The following is a 16,923-nucleotide window of genomic DNA, read 5'->3' on the forward strand; positions in this document are numbered from 1 at the left end:
TGTTTTGCACGTAACACTAAGCCAGGGTTTAATGGCTTAGTGTTATGTGTAAACCCAGCAATTTATAAACTATGATAGTTCACTCATTAACCAAGGTGTACAGCTTGTTTATAAACATTACTGTTAACCATAAGCTTAGTGGTACATATAAATCCAGACCTCCTCCTCAACTATAGCTGGGTTGTAGCTCACTTCAATAAAATATAATTATTATTTTTTTTAAAAAAACCTATAGCTCAAAAACTGCAGAGCCCTGAGTGAAGTCTTTATTTGCAACAAGGTCCTACTTATTTTCTGCAAGTGTTCCTGGAATTACAGCCCACAAAAGCTACCTTACCAGTGTGACTGAAGGCATCTGTTCAAATTACCCATTTTGCAAGTGTCTTCTAATCAGAAGACACACCCTGTGCAGGGCATGTGGGGTGATCACAAAGCTTGCTAGCTTTTGTAGTATGGATTTTTCAGGCAAGGTGACAGGGGGCAAAAAGTTTAGTCTAAACTAGATACACAGAACTAAGGCAACGAAAACATGGCAGCACAGGTAAGACATCCTTAAAAAGCCCGGCAAGACAAAACAGGGGTGTTAATATATTAATTCAAGCAATGGGGGTTGAATTAGATGACCCTTGGGTCCCTTCGAACTATACGATTCTATGAATGTACAATTTATGTACCCGTGTATACAAATAGTTCAGCAGTACCCTCATACTATTATTCAAATGTAAAGTTCAACAAGTATATAGTCTATATATCTGGGTATAGAATAGCTGAGTTATGCAAATCAAGTGCACACTCTTTCACACTAAGACAAGTGCCTGCATAGAGCTATCTTATACCTATGTTCAGTGCAGAGTGTTAACAAGTCAAATGTTAGCAGCAATCGGAGGACTGATCCTGCTTATCAGTCTGGATCAAAAGTTATGCAAGCCTAGCAGTTCATCTAGGAAAGCTGTAGCTCATTGACAGGGAAATTGTTTTGCATGCCGAAGATCTCAGGGTTCAGTCCCTGGCCTCTCCTGGTAGGACTCACTGTGGGCAATTCTGAGCTAGATGGACTAAGTTGCATAAGGCAGCTTCCTATGAACTGATCCAACCAAGTGGGTTTGTGCTGTGCACACCGGCCTCATGGAAAAGATCCACTGAACAGGTTTTCAAAACTGTGCATGCTCAGTGCACAATCTTGGGGAGCATTTGGATCTCTACAAGGTAGCATGTGCACTGCTGAATGCTGTCTCTCCCACACGTACTTAACACTAAGTCTCTGCACACCTTCCATGGGCAGATCTACCTGCCAAACCCCATTCTGGAATGCAATCTTCTGGAGTGGGGAATTCTCCAAAGCAGGAGTTGGGGGAGGGGGCTGTGGTCCTCCACCTGATGTTTTGAACTACAGCTTCATCAGAGCCTATGGTCAGGAAGCTGAGGCTGCTGTTGGCAACATTCTGCAGGCCACAGGTTCCCCACCCCTGAATAAATCAAGTGAGAGAAAGGAAATGTTGGCCTTGCCAAACAAATAAAGTAATTTCTATCATACTGTGAGGCTTGGGGGGGGGGGGGAGCTCCAGATTTCTGGAAAGAAAGTGGCAGTCAGCATCATTTGGGAAAGATTTCAGTTACAAATACCCTTAAAACCAATGAGTAATTCCTGAAAAAAAGTTAAATAAACCTGCCCTTGGTATCAAGAGTTTCCCATATATATTAGCTATTGCTAGACTTCTCTCCTTGCCAAATATTCTGAGACAAAAGCCAGTAGAATGGCTCAATAAAAATATAAAGCAGCTATAAATTCCTGAAATTGAAAATGCTGCAAAAATATATTTAAATATCAAGAGGTTAATCAAGCCTAGAGTCCTCTTATTGAATTATCAATGTCCACTATGAACCTGAACCTGTGAGGACAGCAGAGAAAGGGATGCCGTAGCAGACAGACTTTTGTGACCATTCAATTGGCAGACAGTCATTAACCTTGACAAGATCACCTTTGCAGCACAGCAGGAAAAGTCCATCTCATTACAGTTCAAATCAGTTAAGGCTTGCAGCAAGAATCTGCCAGTACTTTGATGCTTTAAAACATTAAATGTTATTCTCCTCCGAAGTGAACTAGGTGTTTCCTAAATTGGCATTAATCAAAGGCAGAATCAGTCTGATATCCTGGAAATGTTCAAGCTTAAGGAGTCCTTGCTTTTAATGCATGCAATCCTATATTTACAAGTCAGAGCAGAATTTTTAAAAACCCCATTTTAACACACACTAGTTATTTTTACTGTTGCATAACTGTAGCTTCCTTCCAAGTTAAAAACTGATTTACAAAAGTTGCTTTGCTTCAGGGTCTCATGCAAAAAGACAGGTCAAACTCACTGAGGAGGCAACCAGAACAGAGGGTACCCACACATAAAATAGGTAATAAGAGAAATAAACAGTTTCATGATAGCGTGAAAGGCTCGCTGTTAAGGAGCAGGAAAGCAGCTCAAGTAAGAGGGTGGGAATAAAAATAGGCCTTCCTTGCCTGACACACCGCCTACTCGGGATGAACATTGAGGTCACAAAGACAGCTAAGAACTCAGACCTGCCAGACTGCTATAGACAACAATGCAAAGTTACAACACAGCCAGAACAGCTTTGACTCATTTGCGGGCGCATGCTTGTTTTGTTTTCATATTATCGTAATTATCATAGCCTAAGACGGCTGGATGGCATCTTGTACGCCTCCTTCCGGCAACTCCTGCAGCCAAGCTGGTGCCAAATGTATTGCTCTGCTTTCCTTTGGACCACACCAGCAAGGCCCAGAGGGGGAGCTTGTTGTCTGGGCAGCCCAAGACCTCCAGACACACTGCCCAGCCTTGTCCCCCGGGGAGGTCGCTTCAGCAAAAACAATACAGGAGGCAACAGTTATGAGCTACAGGTCTTTGCAGCCCCAGCAGGCGCTGTGGTTCTCCAGTTCCCCAAGGAGCACCCCACTGTCTCTCAAGACAGGCGAATGCCAGCAACAACAGCGAAAGAAACACCGCACAATTGGGCAAAGCTAAAAGCCATACCCATCCAGAAGCAAAGGGAAGCTGGAATGCCAAACTCAGAGTTTGGGTTCTGTATAAATACCACACTTCACAAGATGAAGGAAAGATGGCTGCTATATAGATTATCACCAGAACTCAAGAACGCTCAATCCATGATCAAACTCCCATCATCACCATCTTGTGGGTTAATGGGGGGAAAACCTAAACTAGGGCATCTTACTACTTGGGTTTATAGGATCTGTGGTCACTCATCTCCATGTTTGTAACTTAAGGGGCTAACAGTACAGAAACTTGAAATTCAAAGTATAAGTGTCTTGTGTCAAACAAGAATGGTGCATGCATGTTTAAACATCACATCTGAACCAGGCCAGTGTCTAAAACCATCTCTGTTCTCCATAGCCTATAATGTCTGCTCCCAGCCACTCCTTCATTTGTCTGACAAATGTAAATGAAAGGGCTTGTCCTTTTTGGCACAATTGTTGTACAATGGCTACCTACTAGTAGGCACTTTGTACATAGTAACTATTGTTACTTAAGTCATCTCTCATCTTAAAGAAATACACAGAAGTGGTCAGGGGCCCTGTTGAGTGACAGCTCTTCACTTCATCAAATCTGGCCCTCTTTGAAAGAAGTTTGGACACCACTGCTCTGAATACAGGAAGGCCCCAAGTTTAATCTCCAGCATCTCCAGTTAAAAGGATCTCAGGAAGCAGGAGTACAAGGAGAGATCCTCTGCTTGAGACAATGGAAAGTCACCATCAGAGTAGATGGATTAGATCAGGCATCCCCAACCTTTGGCCCTCCAGATGTTTTGGACTACAATTCCCATCATCACTGACCACTGGTCCTGTTAGCTAGGGATCATGGGAGTTGTAGGCCAAAACATCTGGAGGGCCGCAGGTTGGGGGTGCCTGGATTAGATGAACTCATTGTGTAATTCATTATAAGGCAACCTCCTTTTGTGCCATTCTCAAAATAATTTTACTGCATTTATTAACCACCCTGTGTGCTCTGGGAGTAATTCAAGAACCAAGAGGGGAATAAAATGAAAATCCTAAAACACAAGGAACACAGCACTAAACCAGCTAAAAGGGGTCTAATGCAGAAATAAACAACTTTTAGTCATTTCCAAGAGTAAATTCAGAGGCTAAACTATGAGATTTTAAAGGTCTGGGAGAATAAAAATGGTTTTGTTTGCGAACAAAAGGTCACTGGCAAAGGCACCAGGAGAACCTCTCTGGGAAGAGCATTCCATAAACAGGGTGCCACTACTAAGAAGGCCCTTTATAGCAACCTGCCATACCTACATTCGTTGCTGCACCCATAACCTAGGTTTAAGCTGCCATTCAGGTCCTAGCTTTCACATCTCAGTTTCTAACACTGCTCAGTTGGTGAGGGTACTCAGCACAGAGCCACCGTAAATTAGCTCATAGAACAGGCAGGTACATAAGGGAAGAGGCGGTCTTTCAGATACTGCGGCCCCGTATCAATGAAGAGCCTCAAAAGTCAAAAACAGCACTTTGAACTGGGCCCAGAAAGGAACAGGTAGCCGGTGAAGATAATGGGAGTTCTAGCAAAACGTCAAAGGGCCATCTACATTTTGCATTCTAGATTTTGAACAAACAACCAAAATACAAAACAGTTATGATGCACCAGCACATTTGAGAATGGTACGCAATGTTATTTTAAAGTGAAGTTTCTCCTGGAGAAATTCTCAGGAAGCAGAGCCCAGTTCCAGCTGTCAGTTTGATGCACTTCTCCAAGGAAAGCAATTAAGCAATTTAAGCATACATGTGCAGCCCTCCATGGAAGCACACGCATGGACTCTGTACGTACTCTGGAATTCACGCCCAAGCGAAAAATATAAAGTGGAATGCGTGCCAAAGACTTGTTGCAACACCAAATAAATGCACAAAATGCTGTGTCAGTTAATCATCCCAGGGCTTCAGATCAAGAAGCCAGCTCACATTTTTAGGATGAAGGAGCTGCTCTCTTTTTCAGAGCTACTGCATCTCAGGACTGGCCATATAATCTTAGTCACATATTCAATCTCTCCCCTTTTAGCATGCAGAGCAAAGAACAAACATTTACACAATGTAATTGCCGGCCTACCACAAACACCTCATTACATTCAGCAGCTATTGGTTTTGGGTTTCTAGCACAGAAGCCAGCTAAGTATTACTTTTGTTTGAAATAAGACTACTTTTTAAAGGAACGAACAGCCACAGTCCTTTGCTAAGTATCTGACAATGCAAGCGTTTTGATGCGATGGGACATTGTTAGGAGGCTAACGTTGTTAGCAACACAGCCAACTGTTAAGCATTATTCCACAATGAAATTTATACATGATGAGCATGTACAATGTGAAGACCGTTTGTCTCAAAGAAATCTTTAGTCGTTCAACATATGTTCTACATGTGACCAGGTCCTATATTCAGCCTTTCCCAACTTGGTGTCCTCCAGATGTTTGCACTCCCCCATTAGTTTCAGCGGCACATTATGCTGGCTTGGACTGGTGCAGGTTGTAATCCAAAACATCTGGAAGGCACCAGGTTGGGGGGGGGGTTAAATATGCATATGCACACACAAGTCCCGTTGAATTCAACAGGCCATGACTGTATACAAAGACCACGGGGCAAAGGCTTGGAAGTACTGATCTTCCAAAAAAGAATTGGAAGGTCCACCCTAAGGTGACAGAACTACATGAACAGAAGGCAACCTTTGCCAAGCCTCTTATACAGTTCCAAAAGTAAGCACTTCCAGGTCATTACCCACATTATTTAAACTTGGACTACAACTCCCATCAACCCCAGCTGGTTAAGTCAATGGCCAGGGACAATGGGAGCTGTAGTGTTATGGTTAATAGTGTTGAGCAATGACCTGGGAGGCCAGGGTTTGAATTCCCACCCAGCCATGAAGTTCACTGGGTCATGTCGGACCAGTTCCTGTCTCGCAGCCTAACCAACTCACAGGGTTGTTGCGATGACAAAATAAGGAGGGAAGAATCATGTACACCACCCTGAGATCCTTGGAGGGAAAAGTGGCATATTCATGTATTAAATAAGCAAAAGTACATCTGCGAATTGACCTAAAGAATGCCATGAAAAGGACTACGCACAGGGCAAAGAATGTGTTTATGTTCTCAGCTGTCCTGATCCACAACTCAAGAGTAGACAACAACATTCATGTCCATCTCTTCACATCTGAGAAAACACCTGAGGAATCCCAACCGTGAAAAACAGCCACCACCTTTCCACTCAAATGGTGAAAAAGAACTTCCTAAGCACAGCTTGTAATCTAGGAGTAACAAGACAAAACACACCAAAGCTGTTACCATCGACAACAGAAACAAATGTAAGGTCCTACACTTAGGCAGGAAGAACCAGCTGCACAAATATAAAATGGGGGACACCATGTGAAAAGGATCTAGGGATCTTAGTAGACCACAAGCTTAACATTAGTCAACAGTGTGATGCAGCATGAACAGTAGTGTCTTGATCAAGGGAAGTAACAATCCCACTCTATTCTGCCTTAGTCAGACCACACCTAGAATACTGTGTCTAGTTCAGGGTGGCACAAATCAAGGATACTGACAAGCTGGAATGTGTGCAAAGGAGGGCAACCAAGATGATCAAGGGTCTGGAAACCATAAGGTAAACCCTTATGAGGAACAGAAGAGGTAGCTGGGTATGTTCAGCCTGGAAATGAAGAGACTGAGAGGAGATACAATAGCCATCTTCAAATATCTAAAAGGCTGTCACATGGAAGATGGAGCAAGCTTGTTTTCTCCAGCTCTTGAGGGAAGGACCCAAACCAATAGATTCGAGTTACAAGAAAGGAGATTCATACTAAACATCAGGAAAAACTTTCTGACAGTAAGAGATGTTCAACAGTGGAACAGACATCCATGAAAGGTTGTGGACTCTCCTTCCTTGGAGGTTTTTAAGCAAAGGTTGGGTGGCCATCTGTCATGTATGATCTAGTTGAGATTCCTACATTGCAGGAGACTGAACTAGATGATCCTTTCCAGCTCTACAATTCTGTGATTCTTTGAGACATCCCTAGATCCCCACCCCTTGACCACTGTTCTTTTTAGGTTTGCACAGTAACCACTTACAGTCTGTTCGTGCCTCTAATGCTTGAGATCAAAACATGCACTGCAATGCAGCCACTGCAGAACCAACGGGAGATTAAAAGGAAAGCAGAGAGCTGGATGCTTCAAGCAAGCCCTCCAGCGTTTCACAGATGAGAACTAGGATAGGCTTTTATCACTACAATCATCACGCCAGAAAGGACTCCTAAGACCCTGTCCCCTCGCCCCTATTGTTCACTGCCAGTGGTGTACCACACTTCCTTTATGTTCACGCTGATAAAACTCTGGAATGAGTTCTACCAATTTTGAAGCTGGGCGAGTGCATGTTCTTATGCCAGAAAATGTGACTGTCCCTACAGTAGGACATTAACCGTTAGCAGCTGCAGTATGAGAAACTGAAGTAGGCTGTAGACCAGGGGTTGTCAAATTTTTTGGACCAGTGGGCACATTTCAAATTTTGAGGGAGTGCTGCAAGTTGCCAAGGGGGCATGGCAAAATACAACAGAGCTGCCTCCCATGGGGAGCGGAGGAATGGCATAACACAAAATTAGACAATACAGCCATAGTGAAGCTTTTCCCATAACTGTATGTTCATACTATAAAAGGCTTAGCCTATTGTATTTCTGCCTGCCATGCAGCCAATAAAGGCACAAGAAACCGGTTCCCTCCCGCATGCCAACACTAGATCAAAGTCTGGGCTGCCCCACTAAAAACATATAGATTTTGAAGCAGCATCCGAAATTAGCCAAGCGTCAGGCGCATTTTGAACCTGGCTATCAGTCACTGTCTCCATCATCTGGAATTGCATGCCTGGGGATCCTTGGATCTTGACTGTTTTAACACACTGCAACACATGCTGTAGAATTCTACAGTGGTACCTCTGGTTACGAACTTAATTCGTTCCGGAGGTCCGTTCTTAAGCTGAAACCGTTCTTATCCTGAGGAGCACTTTCGCTAATGGGGCCTCCCGCTGCTGCAGCGCCACCGGTGTGTGACTTCCGTTCGCATCCTGGGGCAAAGTTCACAACCAGGAGCAGCTACTTCTGGGTTAGTGGAGCTCATAAACTGAAGCACCCATAACCAGAGGTACCACTGTATCAGTTACATTTTATCTGCACAATCAGAATGAATTTCAGGAACCAAAAAGTCGCACTGAAAAATACGACTTTTGAGCTGTCTGGTCCAAAAATGGCAACCAGCATTCTGTTTTGGCAACGGTAACCCTGATTTAAGGAGCCATTTGGCACCTAGCTTATATATCTGAGCTTGTGACACTGATAGTGCTCACGCTCATGCACTTACTTGCATGAAGGAAACAGGGCAAGTTGAAATGTAAGCATTAGCTGAACCACTTCAAACTTTCCAAGCAAATCCTTCAGCAAAGGAAAAGCTTCCAAATCCTAATAGCATGACTATTAAGCAACCAGTAGTTATTAAGTTAAAACTACTGGACAAGTCTGAGGGAGTTAGCATAACCATGAAAGCTTTTCACATCTTTGGGCTGGATTTCCAACGGCTACCATGTCATATTTGGCAACTGATGGGATGAGCCCAAGGCGTATGGATTCACAGCAGAGGCATTTCAGCAGCCCTCACGTGTCAACAGGTTTGGTTTTTTTTTTATGAAAGTCATCTTGACAGTATAGCAAGCTGTGTCAAGCAAAATGTCAAGCCTACATTGTGAGATTCAAGGGCTTGCTTAAAGAGTCTGAGGCAGATTCGAGTTCTTTCAACTTAAAAAAAAAAAAACTAATCAAAATGGCATAAGAGAAGTTCCTCAAAGAGTTTTCTGCACCAAATTTAATGAAATGCATCAAGGCTTTCAAGATTTCCTTTGAGAAAAATATATGGCGCATGGAAATAAAATGGCTGGGGTGCAAATACCTATGAGATGCCTTCCGTGCACTCAGCAGAATGATCAGGGGAGCCCTTTCCACAAAGTCCACTCATCCCTGCACCACAAGTGTCACGCCTGAAGTTTGGAGAATCTTTTGAAGCAGGTGTGGGGAGACCTTTGGGCCTGCAGATGCTGCTGAACTACAACTCCCATCATCCCTGGCCACTGGCTATGCTTGCTGAGGCTTATGGGAGTTGTAATTCAGCAACATCTACAGGGTCACACCTGCTTTGAATCAACCGCCTCAATAACATAGGAGTCCTGCTTGATCATCATTTACAAAGGCACCTAAAAAAATTAAGCCGTGTGGAAGGAACTACAACACAAAACAGCCCCTGCCCACAGGCTTGCATTGTAATAGACACAATACAACAGCAAGAGAGGAATAGAGAGGGAAGCAAGCAAATGTAGACCAAACTTCTCCTCCTAGTCTACCATCCTGCTGGCCACAGTAGCCAATCAGATGTATCTGAAAAGCCCACCAGCAGGGCTTGAATGCGACAGCCTCCCCACCAACTAGCTATCGGACCCACCTTCCAGGTATCTGCCTGTTTGTCTTTTAGAGCTATCTATTCTACTTTGCTGTTCCATAAGCTAATTACATACTGCATAAAATACTTTGTCCTGAATCTATTGTACCAGTTTAGTTTATTAGTGGATCCTGTGTCCTACTGCTAGAATGTAATATGCAGAACACACTGGGCATCAAAAAGAAAAGCATGGCACAAAATTATTAAATTCAAAAGCTGTAAACACCATTTGGTTAGGTTATCTGACCCTGTCAACAATCCGTCCACATCAAACACTCACCTGAAAGAAGTCTTGCCAGAGCTAGTCTTGCACCTGCAGGTTGAAATGTAAAAGAAAACTTACAAAAGAATAGGAGACTTAAATGTACCAATATCAGAGAGGTCAACTGCCCCTTAAAAAAAATTAAATATGGATGGAGGCATGAAGCTAATCTACTTCAACAAGGTACACATGCCTGCTAAAGCATAGAGTCAAATGTCTTTCATGAGCACAATGCAGACCTTCCAAAGGAAAGGTCATGTTGGAAAGAGGGAGTGGGCATATTCAACTAACCACCACCGCACAACTCAACAATGCACTCTGACAATTACCTGCATTAGTACATTACTAGCCTCATTCACACATTGCTGTAAGCCACCTTTAATAGTTTACCATCAGCAGACCAATTTTGCTCACTTTGCTCCTTCCCACAACTGGGAAGAGATCCACAATTCCTGGCTTATTGTTATGTCTCATCAGTTTATGCTTTGCCCAGACAAACCATGATCAGTAAGCCAAGAGCAAACCTTGGCTATAGATCATGGTTTGTTTGAAACCACAGAACCCATGATCCCAAGTCAGACAAAATGCTCAGTCAGGGATTGTGATTTGTTTCCCCCCACATGCTAGTGAGCAGCAGCAAAGTGGGGGAGAGCAGCATGTTTGCACTAAGCCATTAACCATGGTTTACAGTGATGTGCAAACTGAGCTGTTGTTTTAGCAACATTTCAAGTCCCACATCAGTGCCGGTGTTAGAAACTCAGATATATAGGCGCCAGATACCACCTTAAACCTAAGTCATGGTCACCACCACGGAATGTCTGTTCTCCAGGGGGTTGGACTAATGACCCTTGGGGTCCAATGCTACAATTCCACGATTCTATGACTGCGATCTCAACTACATTGTTTGACGTAGCTTGCTCTTACAACAATTCACTTGTCCCAGAATGCAAGAAGGAGAAACACACACAGTGGAAATGGAAATGGTATTAATTACGGACTAAGGCAGAGGTTTTTAAGCTGTGGCTGCCAACCTGGTGCCCAGCAATCTCCGCATGGTCGCAACTGGACCTGTGCCAGTAGCCAAACATACCTGGTGAATTGTGAACACTGATCAGTGCTACATGTTGGGCACCATTGGGTATATACAGTGGTGCCTCGCAAGACGAAAATAATCCGTTCCGTGAGTCTCTTCGTGTAGCGGTTTTTTCGTCTTGCGAAGCAAGCCCATTAGCGGATTAGCACTATTAGCGGTTTGTTGTTGTTTAGTCGTTCAGTCGTGTCCGACTCTTCGTGACCCCATGGACCAGAGCACGCCAGGCACTTCTGTCTTCCACTGCCACCCGCAGTTTGGTCAGATTCATGTTTGTAGCTTCGAGAACACTGTCTAACCATCTCGTCCTCTGTCGTCCCCTTCTCCTTGTGCCCTCCATCTTTCCCAACATCAGGGTCTTTTCCAGTGAGTCTTCTCTTCTCATGAGGTGGCCAAAGTATTGGAGCCTCAGCTTCACGATCTGTCCTTCCAGTGAGCACTCAGGGCTGATTTCCTTAAGAATGGATGCGTTTGATCTTCTTGCAGTCCATGGGACTCTCAAGAGTCTCCTCCAGCACCATAATTCAAAAGCGTCAATTCTTCGGCGATCAGCCTTCTTTATGGTCCAGCTCTCACTTCCATACATCACTACTGGGAAAACCATAGCTTTTACTATACGGACCTTTGTTGGCAAGGTGATGTCTCTACTTTTTAGAATGCTATCTAGGTTTGCCATTGCTTTCCTCCCTAGAAGCAGGCGTCTCTTAATTTCGTGGCTGCTGTCACCATCTGCAGTGATCATGGCACCCAAGAAAGTAAAATCTCTCACTGCTTCCATTTCCTCCCCTTCTATTTGCCAGGAGGTGATGGGACCAGTGGCCATGATCTTCGTTTTTTTGATGTTGAGCTTCAGACCATATTTTGTGCTCTCCTCTTTCACCCTCAATAAAAGGTTTTTTAATTCCTCCTCACTTTCTGCCATCAAGGTTGTGTCATCTGCATATCTGAGGTTGTTGATATTTCTTCCAGCAATCTTAATTCCGGCTAGGGATTCATCCAGCCCAGCCTTTCGCATGATGAATTCTGCATATAAGTTAAATAAGCAGGGAGACAAAATACAGCCTTGTCGTACTCCTTTCCCAATTTTGAACCAATCAGTTGTTCCATATCCAGTTCTAACTGTAGCTTCTTGTCCCACATAGAGATTTCTCAGGAGACAGATGAGGTGATCAGGCACTCCCATTTCTTTAAGAACTTGCCATAGTTTGCTGTGATCGACACAGTCAAAGGCTTTTGCATAGTCAATGAAGCAGAAGTAGATGTCTTTCTGGAACTCTCTAGCTTTCTCCATAATCCAGCGCATGTTTGCAATTTGGTCTCTGGTTCCCCTGCCTCTTCTAAATCCAGCTTGCACTTCTGGGAGTTCTCGGTCCACATACTGCTTGAGCCTTCCTTGAAGAATTTTAAGCATAACCTTGCTAGCGTGTGAAATGAGTGCAATTGTGCGGTAGTTGGAGCATTCTTTAGCACTGCCCTTCTTTGGGATTGGGATGTAGACTGACCTTCTCCAATCTTCTGGCCACTGCTGAGTTTTCCAAACTTGCTGGCATATTGAGTGTAGCACCTTAACAGCATCATCTTTTAAAATTTTAAATAGTTCAGCTGGAATACCATCACTTCCACTGGCCTTGTTATTTGCAATGCTTTCTAAGGCCCATTTGACCTCACTCTCCAGGATGTCTGGCTCAAGGTCAGCAACCACACTACCTGGGGTGTACGAGACATCCATATCTTTCTGGTATAATTCCTCTGTGTATTCTTGCCACCTCTTCTTGATGTCTTCTGCTTCTGTTAGGTCCTTACCACTTTTGTCCTTTATTATGGTAATCTTTGAACGAAATGTTCCTTTCATATCTCCAATTTTCTTGAACAGATCTCTGGTTCTTCCCATTCTGTTGTTTTCCTCTATTTCTTTGCATTGCTCATTTAAGAAGGCCTTCTTGTCTCTCCTTGCTATTTTTTGGAATTCTGCATTCAATTTCCTGTATCTTTCTCTATCTCCCTCGCATTTTGCTTGCCTTCTCTCCTCCGCTATTTGTAAGGCCTCATTGGACAGCCACTTTGCTTTCTTGCATTTCCTTTTCACTGGGATGGTTTTTGTTGCTGCCTCCTGTATAATGTTTCGAGCCTCCATCCATAGTTCTTCAGGCACTCTGTCCAGCAATTCTAAATCCTTAAACCTGTTCCTCACTTCCACTGTGTATTCATAAGGGATTTGGTTTAGATTGTATCTTACCAGCCCAGTGGTTTTTCCTACTTTCTTCAGTTTAAGCTTGAATTTTGCTATAAGAAGCTGATGATCTGAGCCACAGTCAGCTCCAGGTCTTGTTTTTGCTGACTGTATAGAGCTTCTCCATCTTTGGCTGCAGAGAATATAATCAATCTGATTTCGATGCTGCCCATCTGGTGATGTCCATGTGTAGAGTCGTCTCTTGTGTTGTTGGAAAAGAGTGTTTGTGATGACCAGCTTGTTCTCTTGACAGAACTCTATTAGCCTTTGCCCTGCTTCGTTTTGAATTCCAAGACCAAATTTGCCAGTTGTTCCTTTTATCTCTTGATTCCCTACTTTAGCATTCCAATCCCCTATAATGAGAAGAACATCCTTCTTTGGTGTCACTTCTATAAGCTGTTGTAAGTCTTCATAGAATTGGTCAATTTCAGTTTCTTCAGCACCAGTAGTTGGTGCATAAACTTGGATTACTGTGATGTTAAAAGGTCTGCCTTGGATTCGTATCGAGATCATTCTATCATTTTTGAGATTGCATCCCAGTACAGCTTTTGCCACTCTTTTGTTGACTATGAGGGCCACTCCATTTCTTTTACGGGTTTCTTGCCCACAGTAGTAGATATGATAGTCATCCGAACTGAATTCGCCCATTCCCGTCCATTTTAGTTCACTGATGCCCAAGATGTCAATGTTTATTCTTGCCATCTCATTTTTGACCACATCCAACTTACCCAGGTTCATGGTTCTTACATTCCAGGTTCCTATGCAATATTTTTCTTTACAGCATTGGACTTTCCTTTCGCTTCCATGCATATCCGCAACTGAGCGTCCTTTCGGCTTTGGCCCAGCCGCTTCATCAGCTCTGGATCTACTTGTACTTGTCCTCCGCTCTTCCCCAGTAGCATGTTGGACGCCTTCCGACCTGAGGGGCTCATCTTCCAGCGTCATAACTTTGATATACCTGTTGTCTTTGTCCATGGAGTTTTCTTGGCAGGGATACTGGAGTGGCTTGCCGATTCCTACTCCAGGTGGATCACGTTTGGTCAAAACTCTCCACTATGACCTGTTCATCTTGGGTGCCCTGCTCGGCATAGTTCATAGCTTCTCTGAGTTCTTCAAGCCCCTTCGCCACGGCAAGGCAGTGATCGGCTATTAAAGTCTTAAGGGATTAGCGGATTCGCTGCTAAAAGGCTATTAGCAGCTTAGTGCCTTAGAAAAAGGGGGTGGGGAGCGGGGGGAAAACCCCAGGAATCGCAAGACATTTCCGTCTTGTGAAGCAAGCCCATAGCAAATTCGTCCTGCGAAGCACTTCCAAAACGGAAAACCCTTTCGTCTAGCGGGTTTTCCGTCTTGCGAGGCATTCGTCTTGCGGGGCACCACTGTATCTGTATGTACCCTTTTGCCCAACATGCCTTTGAAAAGAATATTGGATGGGCCATGATCTCAAATAAACAAGCAAACACCTGGTTGGTTCCAGGTCAGGTGGTGGTGTAACACAGTGGGTGAGAGCATCCTGCTTCCCAGGATAACATCAAGAAAACCTCAGCAACATATGGAGGAAACCGCTTTTCCCAACTGGAATTCAGAAGTATATGCCTTTTATGTCCCAACATGGCCAATAGCCATTGCTCTCCAGTGCAGCTTTCCCCCAACCAATAAACTCACTAAATGTAAGCTACTTTTTTTTTTTAGCCCTCGCATCTGCATCACAGGGATAATATTGTTCTATCTTAAATAGCTGTTGCAAGGATTGCTGAGAAACACTTGGAACATTTGGAGTCCACAATATGCACACACCTTAAATATGCTTACATGCTAACAAGTGGCAACGAAAAAACAGATCCAAGTCTCTACATCGCGGCAGGTTGCGCTTCAAGCAGTTTAAATTAAAGGCAGACAATCTATGTCTTATTGCACCCTTTTCATCTGCTCTTAAGTGTGCATGATGAAACTCAAAACATATTATTTGAAAAATTAAGGCTATGCTGCTAATCCTTCTGACAGTATAAAGTAGTATCTTCAAAGAAATTTAAGAGGAGAACACAGAGAACATTTGTAGGAGTCCCAGACACTGGATAGCAAGACTCTTTGATCGGCTGTACTGGGACGGGGGTGGGGGGAGATGATGCTCAGATTGGGTGAAGGGGACTGTTGTACTGAGTCGATCTTGCCAAATCGTGTCCTCAGAGCAGCATTCAACCTCTGCAGCTGTGCACCGTACAAGACATTGCATAAATAAGAGTTCTAATACAGGTCAACTACAGAATGGTTGGCTAGGCTCCAACACCCATAATTTATGTTTATGGAGAAAGTTATGTTTTATGTTCATACAGAACAAGGAACAACACAGACAGTGTTGCAGGTACGGCACCCTCTTGTGACTGGTCGGAATACTTTGGAACCAGACAATTATGCAAGATCGTGCTTTGCTTCTGCAAGTTTCCTTACACAATTTCACCATATTAGTTGCTTTAAAATAAACAGTGATGCTGCCACCTTAGGAAAAAAATGTTTCTAATCATCCACAGGGTTAGAGCCAGAGAAAAATGAGCTGAAAGCGGGATGATATAAGCAAAATTTTCCTCCTCCAGCATCCCCATAGTAAGCCTCTCGTGAGGATCAGGGGCCTTGCTGAATGACTGCAATGTGGCACGAATGGTGATCGAATCATGTGGAGGCAACATCGGTGGTCAGACATTGTCGGCTAAGGTCACTTCTAATAGTGCCCTTCAGCACAATTATCTCTGGATCTTCAATATTTAGCAGTTTTCCAAACCTTTTGAGTTCACCGACCCCTTGATGAGCTTATAAAGTTATCATTGACCCCAACACAATTTTTTAGAAAAGGAAAATAAAGTCAAGAAAGATAATCAATCACCATTACTAAGAATCATTAAGATACAGGGAGGGAATACTTTTGTATTGTGGAAGCATCTTATTAAACATGGAGGTTTCTCATTGGCAAGAGATGTGTACTCTGTAAGTAAAGGTAAAGGGACCCCTCACCATTAGGTCCAGTCGTGGCCAACTCTGGGGTTGCGGCGCTCATCTCGCTTTATTGGCCGAGGGAGCCGGCGTACAGCCTCCAGGTCATGTGGCCAGCATGACTAAGCCGCTTCTGGCGAACCAGTGCAGCGCACGGAAACGCCGTTTACCTTCCCGCCAGAGCGGTCCCTATTTATCTACTTGCACTTTGAGGTGCTAGGTTGGCAGGAGCAGGGACCAAGCAACGGGAGCTCACCCCGTCACGGGGATTCGAACCACCGACCTTCTGATCGGCAAGTCCTAGGCTCTGTGGTTTAACCCACAGCGTCACCCGCATCTGTACACGCCCTTTATTTCTGAGGCCCACAGCCCCTCATTATATATTTTTCACTGTAGCTCACAAACTTATTTTTCACCCCTCATTTTTCACGGGTGCCCTTTCCACCCATAAGAATTTTATTCACTCCCTTAACAGCCCAACCACTGAGGGAAGAAGGTCAATATTGACCGCTATGGTTGAGTAGGAAGGAATCAGAAATATCCTGCCGGTCTAGCCCCGCACCATCCCCAAAAATAGTGCCGTTTAGAGGAAAGGCAAGTGAAAAGCAGCATGACGGAAGCATATAAAATCATGTGTTGTATGGAGAAAGTGGGGGAAATGCACTTTTTCACATAACACTGAAACACTCCATGAAGCTGCATGTTGGAAGATTTAGGAGAGGCAAAAGGAATACTTCTTCACACAGCTTATGGTTTGACAAGTTCGTGGAGGATAATTCTACCTCCACTGTCAGAGGTAAGCTTTTGGATACCAGATGCTGGTAT

The 16,923-nt window shown here is 43.9% G+C and overlaps 1 protein-coding gene across 4 annotated transcripts in view; it reads right to left on the reverse strand.

The window, feature by feature from the left end:
• The window catches only part of DGCR2 (DiGeorge syndrome critical region gene 2), a 59,402-nt gene that overhangs the window by 25,057 nt on the left and 17,422 nt on the right, over positions 1 to 16,923 (reverse strand). For 2 of the 4 annotated variants that reach the window (XM_083417788.1, XM_083417790.1), the window contains exon 2: positions 9,815 to 9,847. The exons of the other annotated variants lie outside the window; for them this stretch is intronic. In XM_083417788.1, the coding sequence (XP_083273914.1) occupies positions 9,815 to 9,847 (33 nt within the window). The remainder of the gene's footprint in view (positions 1 to 9,814; positions 9,848 to 16,923) is intronic. 4 annotated transcript variants of the gene reach the window in all.

The sequence above is a fragment of the Podarcis tiliguerta genome (genome assembly GCF_965153285.1).
Source record: "Podarcis tiliguerta genome assembly, chromosome: 16".
NCBI classification, from domain to species: Eukaryota; Metazoa; Chordata; class Lepidosauria; order Squamata; family Lacertidae; genus Podarcis; species Podarcis tiliguerta.